General features: G+C 35.2%; 1 protein-coding gene across 4 annotated transcripts; it reads left to right on the forward strand.

The window, feature by feature from the left end:
* Positions 1–5,504: 5,504 nt before the first annotated feature.
* Positions 5,505–12,066, forward strand: LOC110609063 (far upstream element-binding protein 2). 4 transcript variants are annotated; one of them, XM_043954481.1, is made up of 7 exons: positions 5,505–5,913; positions 6,218–6,522; positions 6,810–7,034; positions 7,181–7,282; positions 7,401–7,475; positions 7,599–7,715; positions 10,546–12,066. In XM_043954481.1, exons 1-7 carry the CDS (start codon positions 5,682–5,684, stop codon positions 11,836–11,838), a joined length of 2,349 nt encoding a protein of 782 aa, XP_043810416.1. In that variant the 5' UTR covers positions 5,505–5,681; the 3' UTR covers positions 11,839–12,066. The 4 variants fall into 4 exon arrangements, with proteins under 4 accessions (XP_043810416.1, XP_043810417.1, XP_021604072.1 ...); XM_043954482.1 differs by having other exon boundaries at positions 7,401–7,472; XM_021748380.2 differs by having other exon boundaries at positions 6,849–7,034.
* The last annotated feature ends 5,761 nt before the right edge of the window (positions 12,067–17,827 follow it).

Genomic DNA, 17,827 nt, shown 5'->3' on the forward strand with positions numbered 1-17,827 from the left:
TCTATATTATGTCTTCTCCTAGAAGACTCTAAGGAATGTCTAGAGGGTTGATAAATACTAGAATTAGTTTGCCTAAAAGAGTTTGACTTTTTAAATTTTAATTCTACAGAACCATCATCATTTTGTATAATATAATCTATTTCTTTATTTTCTTTTGGAGGTAGACTTGGTATTGTTTTAACTGGATATTTCCAACTTTCTGGTAGACTAACATCTTTCCATTGTATAGTTTTTGGTACCGTAATATTAGCTTTGGTTTGGTCAATTTCCCAGAATATTGTCTCTCCTGTTAATCTATTATGGTCTATAGCATTTGGACATAATCCTGTATTCATTATTTTATAATTTAATCTATAGAATACTTCATATATATGTGATCCTTTTAACATATTGTAATTATGTGTCAAAATATCTAATGTTAATATTTTCATTATATGTGGATCTGTTAAAGATATTATAAAATTAGGAAAACAGTTTGAATATATTGGTCCATTTGTTAAGCTAGTTTCAAATAATCCTAATAAAGAGTCTTTATAATTTATATGTCTACAGTCTCTCAATGCTACATGCATACTGGTATTTAAACCTTCTACAGTTAATGGTTTAATTGCAATTTGTACTAAACCTATATGCATAAATCTATATCCTTGGTTAATATATTTTATTATTGTCTTTTTACTTAATAAACTCATTGATTGGTTTTCAGAATATAAAGGTACAACTTTTTCTTTGGTTTTAATTGCTCTAGCAACTTTAAAATCTAATATACCTTTTTTATATATTGTTGATATTGGTGTAGTTGGTGGTTTCCAATTAGCTAATTGTTGATTATTCCAAGTACTTTCCCTAGACAGTATGGTTTTAGTATTATCTGTATTTATATTTAAATCATTTATAAGTTCTTCATCTGGTTGTCTGGACCTAGAAGATCTAGTTCTCCTAAACATATTCATTTTAAAATCTTAGGGTTTCAACATACACTTCCTTCTCGAAACATTTTTGCAGGACTTATACTCTCTCTGCCTGACTTACGACAATCAAGACACAGTTTACACCCTAAAATTCTAATTTGAATAGTTTAAGATAGCTAAATACTTCACTGGCTCTGATACCATTTTACGAAAGATACGATTTAATACAGTACATTTAAATATTAATACAGTACATTAATACAGTACAAACTGTAATTGAAATAATAGACAAGTTAATTAATGATGGTTATAACAGTATAATAACAATTACAAGTATAACAATAATATATGGTGATTTCAATTTCCATTTTAAAATTATTTATTTTCAAATGAGCAACACAATTTCTGATGTGGAAGATCAGCCTAGGCTGCAACCACAGAGCATACTTATCATGATGCAATGTTTTAATTTTGGTTTAAGGTTCCTGCAACGTTAACCTGGGTTTCCCAGAATTAACTCAGAGTGGTATACGTAGAAAGAGAGAAGGATTGCCGTCAATACGGACTTACACAGTAACAGTTGGTATAATACAAATATTATTAAAAACAAAATACAAATACTTACTTTGTACTACAAATACTTATAAAAATACTGCTACAACCGAGTTGTTGTAAACTTCGGTTTCCTTACAAATTATTGAAATATAAACTAAGTTATGCTTTGAATACATGGAATAGAGAGAAATTTTCTTGGTGAGAAATTTCGGTGTGTCCTCCAATGAACTGGATGCTTCTATTTATAGCCGCGGACGTCAAATTTTATCAAATTTGGTTGAGCGGTCCGGACTTCAAATCCTTATGTAATTTGGTTGAGCGGTCTTCTGGTAAATTCTCTGTGGGTCCTTATGTCTGCCACTTTGTCTGCCACTTTGTCGGATTTCTCTTTTGTCTTTGTCGGCCACTTGTTTTGTCTGCTGAGTCACTGCTTTTGTCATTGTCTGCCTTTTGTCATTGTCTGTCCTTTGTCATTGTAGGTCCATTGTGGGTCCTACATTTCTACTTAGGTGAAAAAATCGTCATTCTCATCAGATAGATCTACTGGTGATGGTGATGCAGTAGAGCTCCTTGTTTCTTTTAATTCTTCAAGTAATTTTTCATATTCTTGTTCAGAAGTACAAGCTGCCATTTGTGCCATAATTTGTTGTTTCTGGGCCAAAAAGGTTTCTTGCTTGGTTATTGATGATGGGCTTGGAATTTTGCAATATTGAGGATAATTGGAAAAAAATTGCTCTATGGCTACTGGGCCACAGGCTTCAAGATCAGTTTTAGCCCACCATTTAATTTTGAATTTGCGGGCTAAGATTGGAATCTGAAAATTATCAATGGTCTGGTCTTTGATTTGGTATTCAATCATAAAAATCCATGGTATATGGAAATAGTGGGAATATATTAACCATTTAGGAGAACAAATGATGGTGTCGGGTAATTTGTTTCTTTCAAAAAATTGGGTTTGTGCAAGTTTGATTTGGTCAGGAATGATATCTTCATTTAGTCCGAATTTGTTCCACCATTGGTGAAACCAGTATGGTATAGGGTAAGTAAAATTGTCAGAAATATAGAAAAAGAAGGAAATGGATAATTGGTCATTTTGCTTTAGGAAGGTCATTTCCCAAGCCATTTGGTAATCATAATAATTGTATTTTGCATTTTGTCTCAATTGTCCATTGGTAAAAGTACATTCTTTAGTTCGATAGGGCTCTTGTCCCCACTTAGTAAGAGTCCATACCTTTAGGAGTCGCACTTTGCAATATCTGAGTTTGTTATGGATTTTGGGGTCGAAATTGTTTTGAATAAGAATGGAATTAGTATGAATGAGTATGGCCTCATAATAGGATTGGGATTTTTGGAAATTGTCTGGTATGTAATAATGGGTTTTTGGGAAAATGGATTCACAAAGTTGGTAAACATTTAAATTGGGATTCTGGGCCCAATATTCTGGTTCTATAGTGATAATATGGTCTTCAATGGTTTTATATTTATATTGGGTTGGATCTATTTGGCTTGATGGGCTTGAAGAAGCTATTGGGTTTGGAGAAGATGGTCCAGTGACGATTTGTTTGAAGGTAGAAGGGGGTATTGGTTCTGCTTGTAATGGGCTAAATTTATTAAGTGAAGTGAAATTAGGCCGTGGTGATCTGGGCCTTGGATAATTTGGTTGTGTAATAAGAGCACTTGATATATGACCTATTGGTCTATTTATAATACTAGTAGTACTAGTATATAATGGTCGAGGAACAAATAACTGTCCTGAAATATTTTGTCCAGAAGAAAGACTTTGTATAGGACTATGTCCTGAAGTAAATAATTGTAATTTGGTCAAATTTGTCTTAGCAATATTGGTCTGAGATCTCAAAGAGATCTTATCAACTTCCTTGCCTTTGTCCGTCATGTTTTGCCCTGCAAAAATTCTCTTGTTAAAAAATCTGCAATAGAATTGTCAGTGCCTTTAATATGAATAATTTCAAAATCAAATATGGACAAAAAGGCTTGCCATTGTGCAAAAATGTGTTTGGCAGATAAATTTTTTTACATCTTTTGTTAACACATCTTTGGCTGCTTTGCAATCTACTCGAATGGTAAATTTTTGGTTTAAAAGATCACTTTGAAATTTTGTAACACATAAAACTATTGCTAAAATTTCTTTTTTAATTGTAGAATATTTTTCTTGTGTAGGATTCCAAATTCCAGAGTAATATCTTATAATATAATTTTTTTCATTTATATTTTGTTTAAGAATTCCACCATAGCCTTGATCAGATGCATCAGTTTCAACAATTTTCGGATAGTTTGGATTGCAAATATTTAGACATGGTAAATTTTTAACATATTTTTTAATTTCTTGAATTATCTTTGTATGTTCGTCAGTCCAAGGTTTAGGATTTGCTTTTAATCTATTATATAATGGTTTGCAAAATATTCTTAAATTTGGATAAAAATCAGAAATATAATTTAAAGATCCTAAAAACCTTTGTAATTGATTCTTGTCTTTTATTACATCAGGGAATTTGTCTGCAAATTCAATACTTCTTTGTATTGGTACAATGGTATTTTGAAAAATCTCATGACCTAAAAATCTAATTCTTGTTTGAAATATTTTCATTTTTGGTTTTGATAACACTAATCCATTCCTTTTTATAATCTTATAAAAAATTTGTAAATGTCGAATATGTTGGTCAATATTTTGGCTAAATACTAAAACATCGTCTATATAGGTTATTATAAAATCATAAGGTGTAAAAATGTCATTCATTATTTTTTTGAAATTCACTTGGTGCATTTTTTAAACCAAATGGCATTATGTTCCATTCATATTGTCTAAAAGGTACCGTAAATGCAGTTTTGTATTTATCTTTCTCATCTATTTGTACTTGCCAAAAGCCAGATTTCATATCAGATTTTGAAAAAATTTCAGCTTTATATAATCTATTTAAAAGATCTTGTTTATTTGGTATTGGATATCTAATCCATCTTAAAACTTTGTTTAATGGTTTATAATTAATTACTAATTTAGGTGCACCTCGTTCTATTTCCGCATTTTTAATAACATAGAAAGCTGCACATGACCATGGTGATTTACTAGGTCTAATTAAATTTTTTGTTAATAAATCTTGAATTTCCTTTTTACAAGATTCTAACATTTCTTGGTTCATTTGGATAGGTCTAGCTTTTGTAGGAATATCCTGTTCTCTAAAATCTGGTTCATATGGTAAAGTAACTATATATTGTTTTCTGTTCCAAAAAGCTGTTGGTAAATCTGAACATAAATCTTTTTCAAATTGTTCTTGGATTTCTTTTATTTGTTGTTGGACAATTGGTTTTTCTAATTGTTCTCCTATTTTTGCAGAATGTAAGTCTTCTTTTAAATATTTAATTTGACTTTCTATATTATTTATCTTATTTACATTTTCTTGTTGAAATATATTTATATCATGATAATTAATTGGTGATATAAACTTGAAAATAATATCTTGTCCTAATACATTTGTTTCTAATCCTAATTGGGTTACTTTAAAAGGATAAAACATTTGTAAGAAAAGATTTCCTAATATGATCTGGGTATTAAGATTTTTAATCAACATAAAACTTGTTTTAAAACAAATGCCATTGTTACAAATATGAGCACTAGGTATTTTGTAATCTATTTTTACCTTTGTAGAATTAGCTGCTGATAAGGTTTGTTTGGTTTTATGAAAATATTTGCTTGATATAATTCCTTGATCTATACAGTTCATATCTGCTCCTGAGTCTAACATTGCTATAGTTTCAAGTTTAAAATCTTTTATTGTTAAAGTAAAAAAAATTTACTTTATTAAAATTAGAACAATTTAATTTAATTTAATAAGAAACTTTAGCTATTATAATATAGTTATCTTTGAATAAAATGGACCTACTATGGGCTTGCCAGATCAAGAACTAGTCCCAAGGATCAAGGCCCATCAATAACCAAACCCTACTGGATTTCTGGGTCACCCGAATCCGAAGCAAAAATATCATCTCGCACTCTTCTTTATATAAAAGGCCTTAAACCCTTTCTCTACAGAATTGATTCGGACATCGTTCTCCCATCTCCTCCTTATCTCTCATTCCTTTTCTCACTCTCGAGCCCTTCACATCCTTCATAGCCTCGGCAGCACCACCAAGCCCTTGTTTTTGCTCTTTCTGATCTCAAGTTAGATCGGCTAGGGTTAGTTTGGAGTCTCCCTGATCCCAATGGCGGAGGAAGAGGTTGTGGCTCCGGCAGCTAGCCCCATCCCCTCGGATCATAAGCGCAAACTTGAAGATTTGGAGCCTGAAGCTCCTCAGCCCACTGAGGCCAACCCTGAACAGGAGGCCGAAGTGAGCGCTGAGCCCGATGCAGATAAGAAAGCTGATGAGGTGGTGGGTGGAGATTCGCCGGAGGCCAAGCGGCTAAGGGTCGATGAGGATAAGCCCGATGGTTTAGGTAAATGCAGTGCTTGTTCTAGTGTAATGGTTTTATGTGATTTCCCATTTTATTCTTTATCTTTTGTTTGTCCGAGAAAAGGAATTTAAATGAATTTTTTGCAAAATGATGCATGATTTCAATTTCTTTTTGAATGAAAATTTTTTAAGTAGAAAGAATTGAATTATTTTTTTTAAATAAGAAAGTTATTATAAAAGAAATTAATTGAATTAAGTTTAAATGAATTTTCAAGGGTTTTATCATCATTGGTTTCCATTTTTGTGCATGGAAAATTTTCTAATACTCTACTTTTATTTGTAATTAGCTAGTGAAAACGGTTTTGAGGGAGCCAAGTCAGAGGAAGACGCAAAGGAAGAGCCAGGTGTTGAGAATGAGCAAGCAGAGGATGCTGCTCTTCCTCCATCTGAGGGGGTTTCTGAAACAACAGGTAAAGAAGAACCTGCCGCAGATACTCATGACACTGTTGATACACAAAATGCTTCTCTTGATGACTCGAAGACGGATGATGCTGAGAAAAATGAGGAATCTGAGAAACATTCTGAGGAAGACGAGGATCCTGCATCTGACACTCAAACTACCTCACGCAAAATGGAGGTTCCCAATGATAAGGTGCTTAAATAACTCCAAAATGATAATTACAATTTTTAGGAAAATCAGAAGGGATATTGAAGGTTATGCTGTTTGCTGTAAATTATTACTGGATCAATTGACTTTGACCTATGTTTATGGGAGAGATGATAGCTGCAATGGAAAAGAATATATTGATATTGCTGCTAACAAAATATATAACCCACACAGAAAAAAATTGTGACAACCACATTATTGTGATCTCTGTGCAGTCTTTGCTCTGTTTATATTAGCTATTTTGATTATTGGATTATTCATTTTTTTGCCAGAATGAATTTGGCAGATGTTTTATAAATGCTGCCTTGCAGGTTGGAGTTCTTATTGGAAAGGGTGGAGATACAATTCGTTACCTGCAGTATAACTCTGGGGCAAAAATTCAAATCACAAGGGATGCTGATGCTGATCCTCAATCCACAACAAGGCCTGTGGAATTGATAGGAACTTTAAGTAGCATAAAAAAGGCTGAGAAGCTCATTAATGCTGTCATAGCAGAGGTAACTGAATTAATTTTATTTCCCAAGTACAACTTCCATGTGTTGTTTCCCATTTTTCTTTTTCTTTTTTTAACATGCTATGATTTTACTTGGAGATTATGGTGCTGATTTTCTATCATTTCTTAACTTGTGCACATTTATTGTAGGCTGATGCTGGTGGTTCCCCATCCCTTGTAGCTAGGGGCCTTCCTAGTGCACAGACTGGTGGAGTGGGAGATCAGCTTGAGATGCAAGTTCCAAATGAGAAGGTTGTTGGTTGCATTTATAGCTGACTATGCATGGTCATTACAGAAGATACTTTTGTGATTCTTTTAAACATGCTTATGTGATTTTTTATCATACTTATGTCAGCTTTCATGTTGCCAGGTTGGTTTGATCATAGGCAGAGGCGGGGACACCATTAAAGCTCTCCAAGCCAAATCTGGAGCACGCATTCAGGTAGTTGATATCATTGGCCTTGCATTGAAATTTTTTTTTCATATCAACTAGGCCATGACTGTAGTTATCAACATTGTTTCAAGATTTTCTTCTTGGATTATAACTGACAGCCTTATTTTCATCTAGTTAATACCACAACATCTTCCAGAAGGGGATGGTTCCAAAGAAAGGACAGTGAGAGTGACTGGTGATAGAAAGCAAATCGAGATGGCTAGAGAAATGATAAAGGATGTTATGAATCAGGTTGTTATTTACCTTTCTTAGTTTCTGCACTGTTCACGGCCTAGTTCGTTCCAGTTATGGCATCTATTGATAACTATGTTGGTTAATCTTTGAGCAGTTTGTACTTTGTAGTTGTATTATTCATTTAATTGTTATGTTGTTAAATTTTGCTGAATGGTTGTTGCTGTCTATTTTAATCCTTTGTGAGGCTCTCTAGTAACATGAGACTAAGAATTGAAGAATCTAAAAATGTGATATTGGACTTTTCCTAGTGATTAAGTGGTGATTTTAGGTGTTTCATGCATGATGTTCTTTAATTCCTTAATCGACACGTGTAAGATATCATGAGCTGAATTTCCATTTGTCTTCTCGTCTGCTTATTTCAGTTTCATTATCTTTTTATGTGAAGGACTCATATGCCATTTGTCTTTCAAGTTTGCTACCTGTATGAATGGGTGCTTCAGCACCTTGGTATGTGGTTTTACTTTGAATAGTGGAGTCTCTTTGGATATACTTTTGTTTAAAGGTTTAGGTATAGAAGTGATGAGCTTAAATGTGCTTTCTTAACAATGATGTTAAGTATAAAATGCATGCCAGTAAATGCAGAAGCAAAACATTTCCCTAATATAATAGCAGTTTGGTGAACTTTATTGGCTTCATCTTTAAGATCAAACTGAAGGGTGGAGAACTGCAAAAATTTAGACATTCCTTCAGAATCTAAGACCTTTCACATGTTTCTTCTTTTGAAATAGGATTCTAGCATTTGCCTCTGGGATCACACCTAATGTTTTGTGTATCTTGTTTGACTGGATCAATGAGATGATGGTCTGTATCTCTGGCTTTTCCAAGCTACATGCAATTGAGGATCATGATTTGTTTTGTTTGCACACCTCGTTGTCCATTTGAGGAAAGGTTGTCATAGTTTCTGTGGGAGTGAGAGCTAATTACCTGATACGTGGGAATTTGTGGTATTGATGAATGATCCATTCCAAGGTCACTTGAATGCTCTTAGGAAGATCATACATGCAGTCCAAGATGTCGGTTGCCATGATTTATTTATGATGAAGGTGCCGATTTCGAATTGGTTGACTTTAAAAATGCAGATTTGGCTTTTGCCTTTCCCATGGGGTCAGCATTGCTTTCTTGGTGTAGCAATAGACAACCACCATTCACTTTCATCCACCGAAGAGAGGTATCAGGCATTAAATGTCGCAATTGCTGGATGTTGATAGTTGGTAAGATTGCTTTGAGACTTGAACGTTAAAAATCATTCAGTGAGCCTGTATTCTGTTAACCTTAGTGCTCTTTAGTGCCCCTTCTATGCATGAGACATTGTTGGAAGAAGTATAATTCCTGGTGAAGTCAATAGTGTACAAAGTCTTTTTCAGGCTGACATATACTAATTCTTATCTGTTACTGTGCTTAACATATGAAGAATGTGGTACATCTTCTATGACATGTATTAGGCTGCTGCAAAGTTGCAATTAAGATTCATTTACAAAGTAAGATCAGTACAAGAATATGTTTTGTTGCTTCTGTGACATGCCAGTTTTCCTGATTCGTGAATGGAGTAATGATGTGTTGATGAGTTAGCATGCACAGTTTATTTAGGAAGAGATGTCTCGACACTTCAGCATTTTTGTCCTGTTAACTCTGACAAATTTCCACTTCAAAGGCTCGTGAAATCTAAATATTGTTCTTCCATGGGTTTTCTATTTGAGTTTACCTTTTATGCAAGTATGCAATGCTCATCCTGGCTGTGCTGAAGTGAACTTGAGATTGTAAAGTTCGCACCAGTTCTGCAGTTGAACATGATTATGTCCACAATTCATGTTCCCCCATTCATTTGGCTTGTAAGTTTCTGCCAATTTCATGTGTTAAATAGTAGTATGAAAGTGGACATGTGGTAGACTTCCTGATGAACTATGGGCATGGTGACATATTAAGGTTTTGCTTCACTAGAACTAGATGGGAAATGGATTATTTAACGTTCTTGTTGGGAATTCATATTGTTTTAACTTGGGACAGGTTTATCATGTCAATTGAGTAGCTACGTAGAATGGCCTATGAGCTTTCATTACAATGCATAAGTTTATGGCAGCATTTTGTGAATTCCCATTGATTTGTGAAAATTTAAATGGATGGACAAGTATTATCTTAGATAATGAAAGATCAAATCCTGCAAGTTGTTAAAAGCAATGTGTAATGTGTCTTGCTCTCAAAGTATCTTATGGTTGGGTGGTGGTTTTCTTTTCTTTTTTTTTTTTTTTGGGGGGGGGGGGGGGGGTGTAATGTGTGACCTCTTCGAAGTTTTCTCTTTTTTGCAGTTACATTTTGCTTGAAGTAATCCCTTCCATTTTTTTTTTTTGGCTTCTTCTGCTTTTTAAATTATGTTTCCTAGTTCAAGAACATAATTCAAGCATGCATCACACGGTAAGGTTATTGCATCTTAATGTTAGACTTGTTATTGAATGGGAATATTGTCAGATCATTTTTTTTTCTTGTAATTTTCATAGTTATGTGCATGTGTTGTCAATCATGTAAGACTGTTTGGCATTGTTTAGTTGCCAACTGTTACGATGTTGATGAGTAATATTATTATTGAAGCAATGGGTATCCTTTTTTTAATTTATGTTTTCTGTTTTAAGTTTTTATATTTTGTATGTGTTACTTGTCTTGCATGTTATTGTCAAGGTCCTACCCAGGTGTGTTTGCTTTGGAAAAGGAAACATGTTTAGTGAATTTAAGCTGCTACTGTGCCTTGCACATTGTTCCCTTGAACTTTTTAATAATTATTTTTGTTGGATAATCGCCTTTAACTAACTTTACTTTTGTTATTTGCTTTGGGTAGACCGTGAGATCATCACCTTACTCTGGCAGTTTCAATCAGCAGCATTCCTACAGACCCCGTGGACCTACTGGTCCTTCAAATTGGGGTCCACGAGGTCCTCATTCATCGCAGCCAAGTCCTTACGATTATCATCACCGGGGACCATATCCTTCTCAAAATTCACAGTATCCACCTCCAAGTTATGGTGGTTATCCTCCCCAACAAATGGGCCCAAGAGGTAATTTTGGTTCTGGATGGGAGCAGAGGCCTCCAAGCATGCAGGGGCCAGTTCCGCATGGTGGAGTTTATGATTACTATGGTGGCCAAGGTGGCCATGCATCTGATCACCCAGTATCTGGACCAATTTCTACTCCTGCTTCTGGGCATGCTCCTGGCCCTTCTGCTACCCCTACCATGTCCCATCCTCCATCGCAGGCAAATTATAATTATGGCCAGTCACATGGTCCAGATTATGGGCATCAAGCTCCCTATTCCCAGGCAGTACCTTCTCAGCAGAGCTATGGGCATGGATATGATGAACCGAAGTATGACAATCATGCTCCAATGCAACATCCTTATGGACATGGAAATTCTCAACCAGTGTATGGACAAGCCGGCAATCAACCAGGGTATGGGGCCCAGCAGCAGTATGGAAAGCAACCACCATATGGCATGCCGTCACAGGGACCACCTCCGCAATCATATGGCCCTCCTAGGCCTGGTCAACCTGGAGATCTGCCTTATCAAGGTCCTATTCAATCCGGTCAATCATATGGTCCAAATGTTCCGCCTCAGCAGCAGTATCCTTATGTCTCTAGTGGGCCCATGCAACAATCGTATCCTCAGTATGGATCTGCATCAGGAGCTGATGGATACAATCAGGCAATGCCTACTTCTGGTCCTGGCTATCCACAGCAAGGTGGGCAGCCAGTTCCATCTTATGGCCAGTCTGGTGGACAACAGGCAACTGGCTACGTGCAAGGACCAACTGGTGGTTATGGATCATATCCATCTTCACAACAAGGTTATGCAGAACAGGCAGCTCCAAACAGTGCAGGTTATGGGTATCAAGGCTCTCAAGATACTGCATATGGCAGTGGCCCTGGAGCAACCTATAGTGCACCACCAAGCGGTCAGCAGGCTTTTGCTCAGCCAACAGCAACTCAACCAACTTATGATCAGTCGGTTCCACAGTCAGGTGGATATGGAGCTGCTCCAGGGAGTGCGCCAGTTGGGTATGGGAAAACCTTGTCTCCCCAGCCTACTTATCCTCAATATGACTCAACAACCCAGATGTATGTTGCACCGCGTTGAAAATTTAGTTGTAGCCTGACAGTGAGTTCGGATTGGTGATGCATATTGAGCTTTTGCAGTTAGTATTCCAAAATGTTATTATCTGGGTAGTATTAGCCTTAAATATTTGATGTTTAGGTCTTTTTCTGACTGCCAATCGGACATCTAGATTATGTATCCTCATAATGCTAACTTGGAGTGCAGCTAAGTTACTTGTTATTGCCAATGCTATTGTTTTCTTATTTGCTATTTCCAATTTCCTTTTTTATTTGATATGGGCCTTTGTGTGTATGGCTTGTATGATTTTGGAGCTAAGCAATAATGAGCCTTTGGAAGGGATTGACCTTCGCATTTCATTTGTTTAGCAGTAATCCCGGTATCCAGCACAAGAACCGTGCCAAAAGATCACATTTGACTACTAGAAATACAAGGCGCAAGCTGTAACACATTCTCGTTCAACTTTTTTAATCCAATTTTTATTTTTAATTTTTAATGGCGATAATATTGAAAAATTGCTTAAAATAGATTTTTAAATTTAGTATAGTGCTGAGGTCTCCCAAAATCTAAGGGACACATTGGCCTCTTCAGTTGTCTCTAGCTATAGTTTATTCCTCTTCCAACAGATTCAATCGAAAAATTGGACAAAGACAGTCACAAGATTGTCAAAGCAAACAAGTTACAATTTCTCTCATCAATTTTTAATTAATGCATATACATCAGTCTATTGCTTTACCTCAACTTTGCTCATTTCAAAATTTCTTTTTGTTTCATCTTTAGAAAATATGGGTTTCATGTGTTAAACTAAATGGAGATATGATGTCACTAAGCAAAATATGATGGCTATTTAAATTTAGCATCAAAAAGTCTTTTTCTTAAGGATTTTTATTAAAAAAGTGTTGCAGAACTTTTTTTTTCTAAATCTACGAGGAAAAAAAAAGTTTCATTTTGGAAATATGATGTTTCAATAATAGTTTGATAGATTATTAACCAGATGCATGTTTAAACATTAATTTTATCTCCTACTCTAGTTCAAACTATAGAAAAAAAAGTCCCTTCTATTTTTTATTTTCTTTTTGAGGAGCGCATCCTAGATCGGTGGTGGCAGTGGCTTCTCCTATTCAGAATGAGCAAGAGAGAGACTATTTTTCCTTATGAGTTTAATTTTCCCTCTGGATGCGGTATAATATATTTATTTTGGTTTTGTTGGTAGTTTGCAACAAAACTTATTGTTGAAGGCTTTATTTTTTAGCTACGACTTTTTCTCTATTTTTCTCTTATTCTGTAGTGCTTGGTGATCTTTTTTACAAGTTGGGATTGAATCAGCTTCGCTTTACATCTAGATTCTTATTTGTCAAAAATCGACGCAAAGATGATTCATTATAAAGGCCCGACTCAGAGTATATCTTCACCACTTCGTTTATCTTTTTCAAGTCTCTCGACTCTTGACATGTTTGGTTGGAGATCCTCGAAGGATTGCATGTGCTTTTTTCTCGGTCTTTTCTTCTTCCTCTGTGAGATGTTGAGCTTTAATGAGATTTTTCTTCTCTTCCTCAATGCTTCAATAGTTGTTTAGCCCTGAATATGCTTATGCTTTTGCAGTGAGGTTTCGTCTTCTTCAGCCTTTAAGGTGTTGCAAAAACTCAAGTGATTGAAAGTGTGAGAAGCGACTCTGCCATTAGTAATTCTGGGTCTTTATCGGATCATTTTCTTGGATCGAATTTTTACGGTTTCAAATATTTAGATTATATCTGTTTTCTTTTTACCTTATGTATTTGGACCTTATATTTTTCTTTAGCTCTTTGATATAATAAGATCTTGCAAAATCTTATTGAAACCTATCTCTTAATAAAAAAAAGTAAAAAAAAATATAAAATATATATATATATATACATGTAAGCGTGTATTATTTCATATTAACCTATTACATATTTAAATTAAAATTATAATTTATTGTACTTAACCTTATAAAATTATAATAATTAAAATAAATTAATCATACCATTGATCATTTATAAAAAGAATTTAAAAATAATTCGACTTATTTATAACTATACTTAAAATTTTACTAATTAAACTCTAAAGTTCTCAGATAAAATTATCCCATCTAATTTTATAAATTTATAAAAATTTAGAGTATAATTAATAAAATTTAAAATATAGTCCACAATATTTGTAATCATTTTTACTATTTTTTGATAGATTATCGATACTATGAATAATATATGTTTAATTGTTATAATTTTTATACGTTTAAGTATTAAATATATTATAATGACTTGTAAATCCTCATTAGCATAGGGGTATGTATATCTAACTATAGAATATTTATTTTAATTGATATTTCATTCTATTTATTGAATCAATTTGAGAACTTTGAAATTTTATGTATATAAATTTTTTTCAATTTTTCCAATTCAATTTTATATTAACTTAAAAAGTTTATTTTAATATGCATAAAAATAATATTTTTTTTTAAATAAGTAAAATTAGAGTGTCTCCAAAAAACCGCGACTACAAGTTTTTTCCTTTGCGTATTTGCCTCCGTGGAAAGGGTTTTTCTATCATGTTCACCCTGTACTATGGAAGATGAACTAGTCAATGCTTGCTCAGTGATTATATTGAAAGAGATTAATGTGCATTGACAATAAAATTATTATTATTATATTTTAATTAATGAAAATTAACATGATATTTATCGTAATTTAATCATAATAATTACTAATTTTTTTATAAGTGATTCTTTTATCACTACAATATTTTGCAAAATCACCAACGGAAATTATCATTGGTGAGCGTTGAAGATCCGTTAGTGATCTTTTTCACTAACGGATCTGTGACGGATTAAATCCGTCAGGAAAATCCTCGTTGGTAAATAATTTACTAACGGAAATTTGTACCCGTTAGTGACAGTGACGGATCACCAACGGTATTTTCCATTGGTGACAGTGACGGATCACCAACGGACATTTCCGTTGGTGACAGTGACGGATCACCAACGGAATTTTCCGTTGGTGACAGTGACAGATGTTTGGTTACTAATCTGTTAGTGAATAAAAATGACACAATTGCACACCCCTGTACCCCTATCCCTGTAACTGTACATATACATCCATCTGTACCCTGTACATTCATATACATCCATATCCATCTGTACCCTGTACACTCATATACATCCATCTGTACCATATACATTCATATACATCCATTTGTATATTCATATAATAATAATACTATAAACGGACAAAACTAAATTACTCATTAAAATATATTAAAAACGTAAAGAATTTGTACTACAATTATATTTTGAAATAAAAATTATCAACTGGTCATAACAAAATATACATACTAAACTAAACTAGCTAGCTCATCATCTGTATCATCATCACTATCTGTATGATGATCACCAATGACAGGGGCATCATCACGCCGCTGCTGTGGAGACGGAGCTGGAGGTACCGTAGGACCAGATGTATGAGTGGATGTCCCAATACCCTGTTGTGCCATCATCCTATGCATAATCGTCTGCAACTCGTCCAGCCTTGTGGTAATTCGACTATTCTCTGTCTCTAGCCGATCAATTTTATTCTGCATCCTGTTCATTGTTTCAATTGTAAGAGGATCCACTGGGGGTGCAGACGTATATGATGCAGAACAATGAGATGGCTCATGAAAATATGCTGAGGCCTGGGACCCTAACCCATAAACTCGACTCTTTTTCTGTCCGCCAACCGCTTCGTAGTACAGTTGGGCCTCATTTATGGGCGTCGGCTCATTGCTTCCCTCCTGTTGATGTGTAGCAGCCTCCTTCAGTTGTATGTATTTATCCTGCATTATAAATTTAAAGTAACATATAAGTAAAACAATTTAAGTCAATCAAAATTGTTAATAACTACATTTAAGATTAACTTACATAAATAGCTTTTGATCTCGCATCAACAAACTCCTCCGTCCCCTTTCTCTTATGTGTGGCCTCAAAAAGCTCATGAGGATGTGGTTCTCTGCCTAGTCTTTCCCTCTGTTACCAATTATAAGAATTGTAGCATTTGTCATCGAACCAAAATATTTATAAGAAGATAATTATAAAATAAAAGTTTTAACAAATACCATCCTCCGTTGGTGGGTGTACTGTGAAACAGAACCGCATGCGTGCCTGGAAATGCCAGATCCTGAACCTCCAGCCTCCCTGCGCCTATTGGCAGAAAACTTCTCACACTTCTCTTTGTATTCAGAAGTGTTCCAAGTTTCCTGCCACTTCCTCAAAACAGAATCAGGGGTTGCAAGATTCTTCGCCTTTCCTTTCCGGATTTCCCACATTAAGCCCCTGTATTGCTCAGTTGCCTTTTCTGCCAAGCAATTTTTACCAAGCAGTCAATTGCTTGGTCCCATATGAAGTATTTCTGCAAAAAGATTACATTTTATGAGTAGATAGTAATTAAACAGTTCATAAATAGATGACAAACTGCTAAAATAATTATGCTTCACCTTGAATTTCTGCAAAAAGATTACATTTTATTATTGTCAGAAACATGTACTCATCTTTCATACACATACCTGGTGGCAAATTGTATGGAGTTAGTATTACTGGCCATGAAGAATACTGTTGCCCAGATTGACCGAATGGTTGAAATCCATCAGTGCAAAGGCCAAGTCTGACATTTCGGGCCTCCAGTGCGAAGGTTGGATGAGTTTGGTTGAAATGCTTCCAAGCAGGAGCATCTGAATAGTGGCGCATCACCCCATCCTCAGTTGCATGGTCATTGTGCCAAGTCATATACTTAGCTGTAACACACGACGCATAAAGTCTTTGCAAACGTGGTGTAATGGGGAAGTAATACATCTTTTTATATGGTATTTGACTCTTCCCTTTCCCCAAGGTGTGCTTCAGGCGTTTGAACCTTTCATGGTCACAAAATTTGCATCGTGTAAGTTCTTTATCATTTTCCCAATAAATCATACAACCATTCACACAACAGTGTATCTTTTGTACAGGAAGCCCCAATCCTCGGACTAGTCTCTTTGTTGAGTAAAAGCTGTCCGTCATGACATTGTCACTCGGTAACATCTCCTTCATGAGTTCACAAATCTGATCAAAACACCGTTCTGAGAAATGATGTTCCGCCTTCAGATTTAGTAAACGTGAAACAACTGATAACTGGGAGTGAGTTTCACATCTAAGCCATAGTTCTTGTAACGCCCCGGAAATCCGGACCGCTACCGGCGCTAGGATCCGGGTCGACTTAAGGCCGCCGGGACCCGTAGCAAGCCTGACATATAACCTGTAAACCTGTATAATCCCATACATGATCAACAACATGCATAAAAATTAAAACTTTTCCTCATACATACTGTCATCAACTAACTCAACCTGTGCATACTCTGATCATATACATAACATAGTCCCTCTGTGGGATCTCATCAAGCCTTAAAGGCAAAACAACCTGTGTTGAGTTAGTTTACATAAACATCATAACATAAGATCATGTATATACAAAAGGGATTAACAATACATTATGGTCAAGCACAACTCTATCCTCAATAACCTCATTACATAACATCCTGAATATTTTTACATCTCATCATAATACAGTTGTCATGTCCACAAACTAACTATTACATACATAAGACTTTTTCTCTTCTTGCCTTCTCTATCTATCCCGTACCTGCAAACCTGGGGGTTAGGGGAGAGGGGTGAGCTACAAAGCCCAGTGAGTAGAACTATAAAAGAAAATATTTAAAACATGCTATCATGAAATGCGTCACTGCACAAACAAATCACACCACGGATGGACTGATTCAAAAATCCCTCAACTCCATGCCCGGCCCTATTATGGGCACCACAAGACTTCGTATTGCCCGGCCCTATTATGGGCACCACAGGACTTCGTACTCGGAGTTATTGCCCGGCCCTATTATGGGCACCACAGGTCTTCATATTGCCCGGCCCTATTATGGGCACCACAGGACTTCGTATATAGAAGGCTAATGAATCATCCTAATGTCCATCCACTAT

Source organism: Manihot esculenta, chromosome 2, assembly GCF_001659605.2.
Source record: "Manihot esculenta cultivar AM560-2 chromosome 2, M.esculenta_v8, whole genome shotgun sequence".
NCBI classification, from domain to species: Eukaryota; Viridiplantae; Streptophyta; class Magnoliopsida; order Malpighiales; family Euphorbiaceae; genus Manihot; species Manihot esculenta.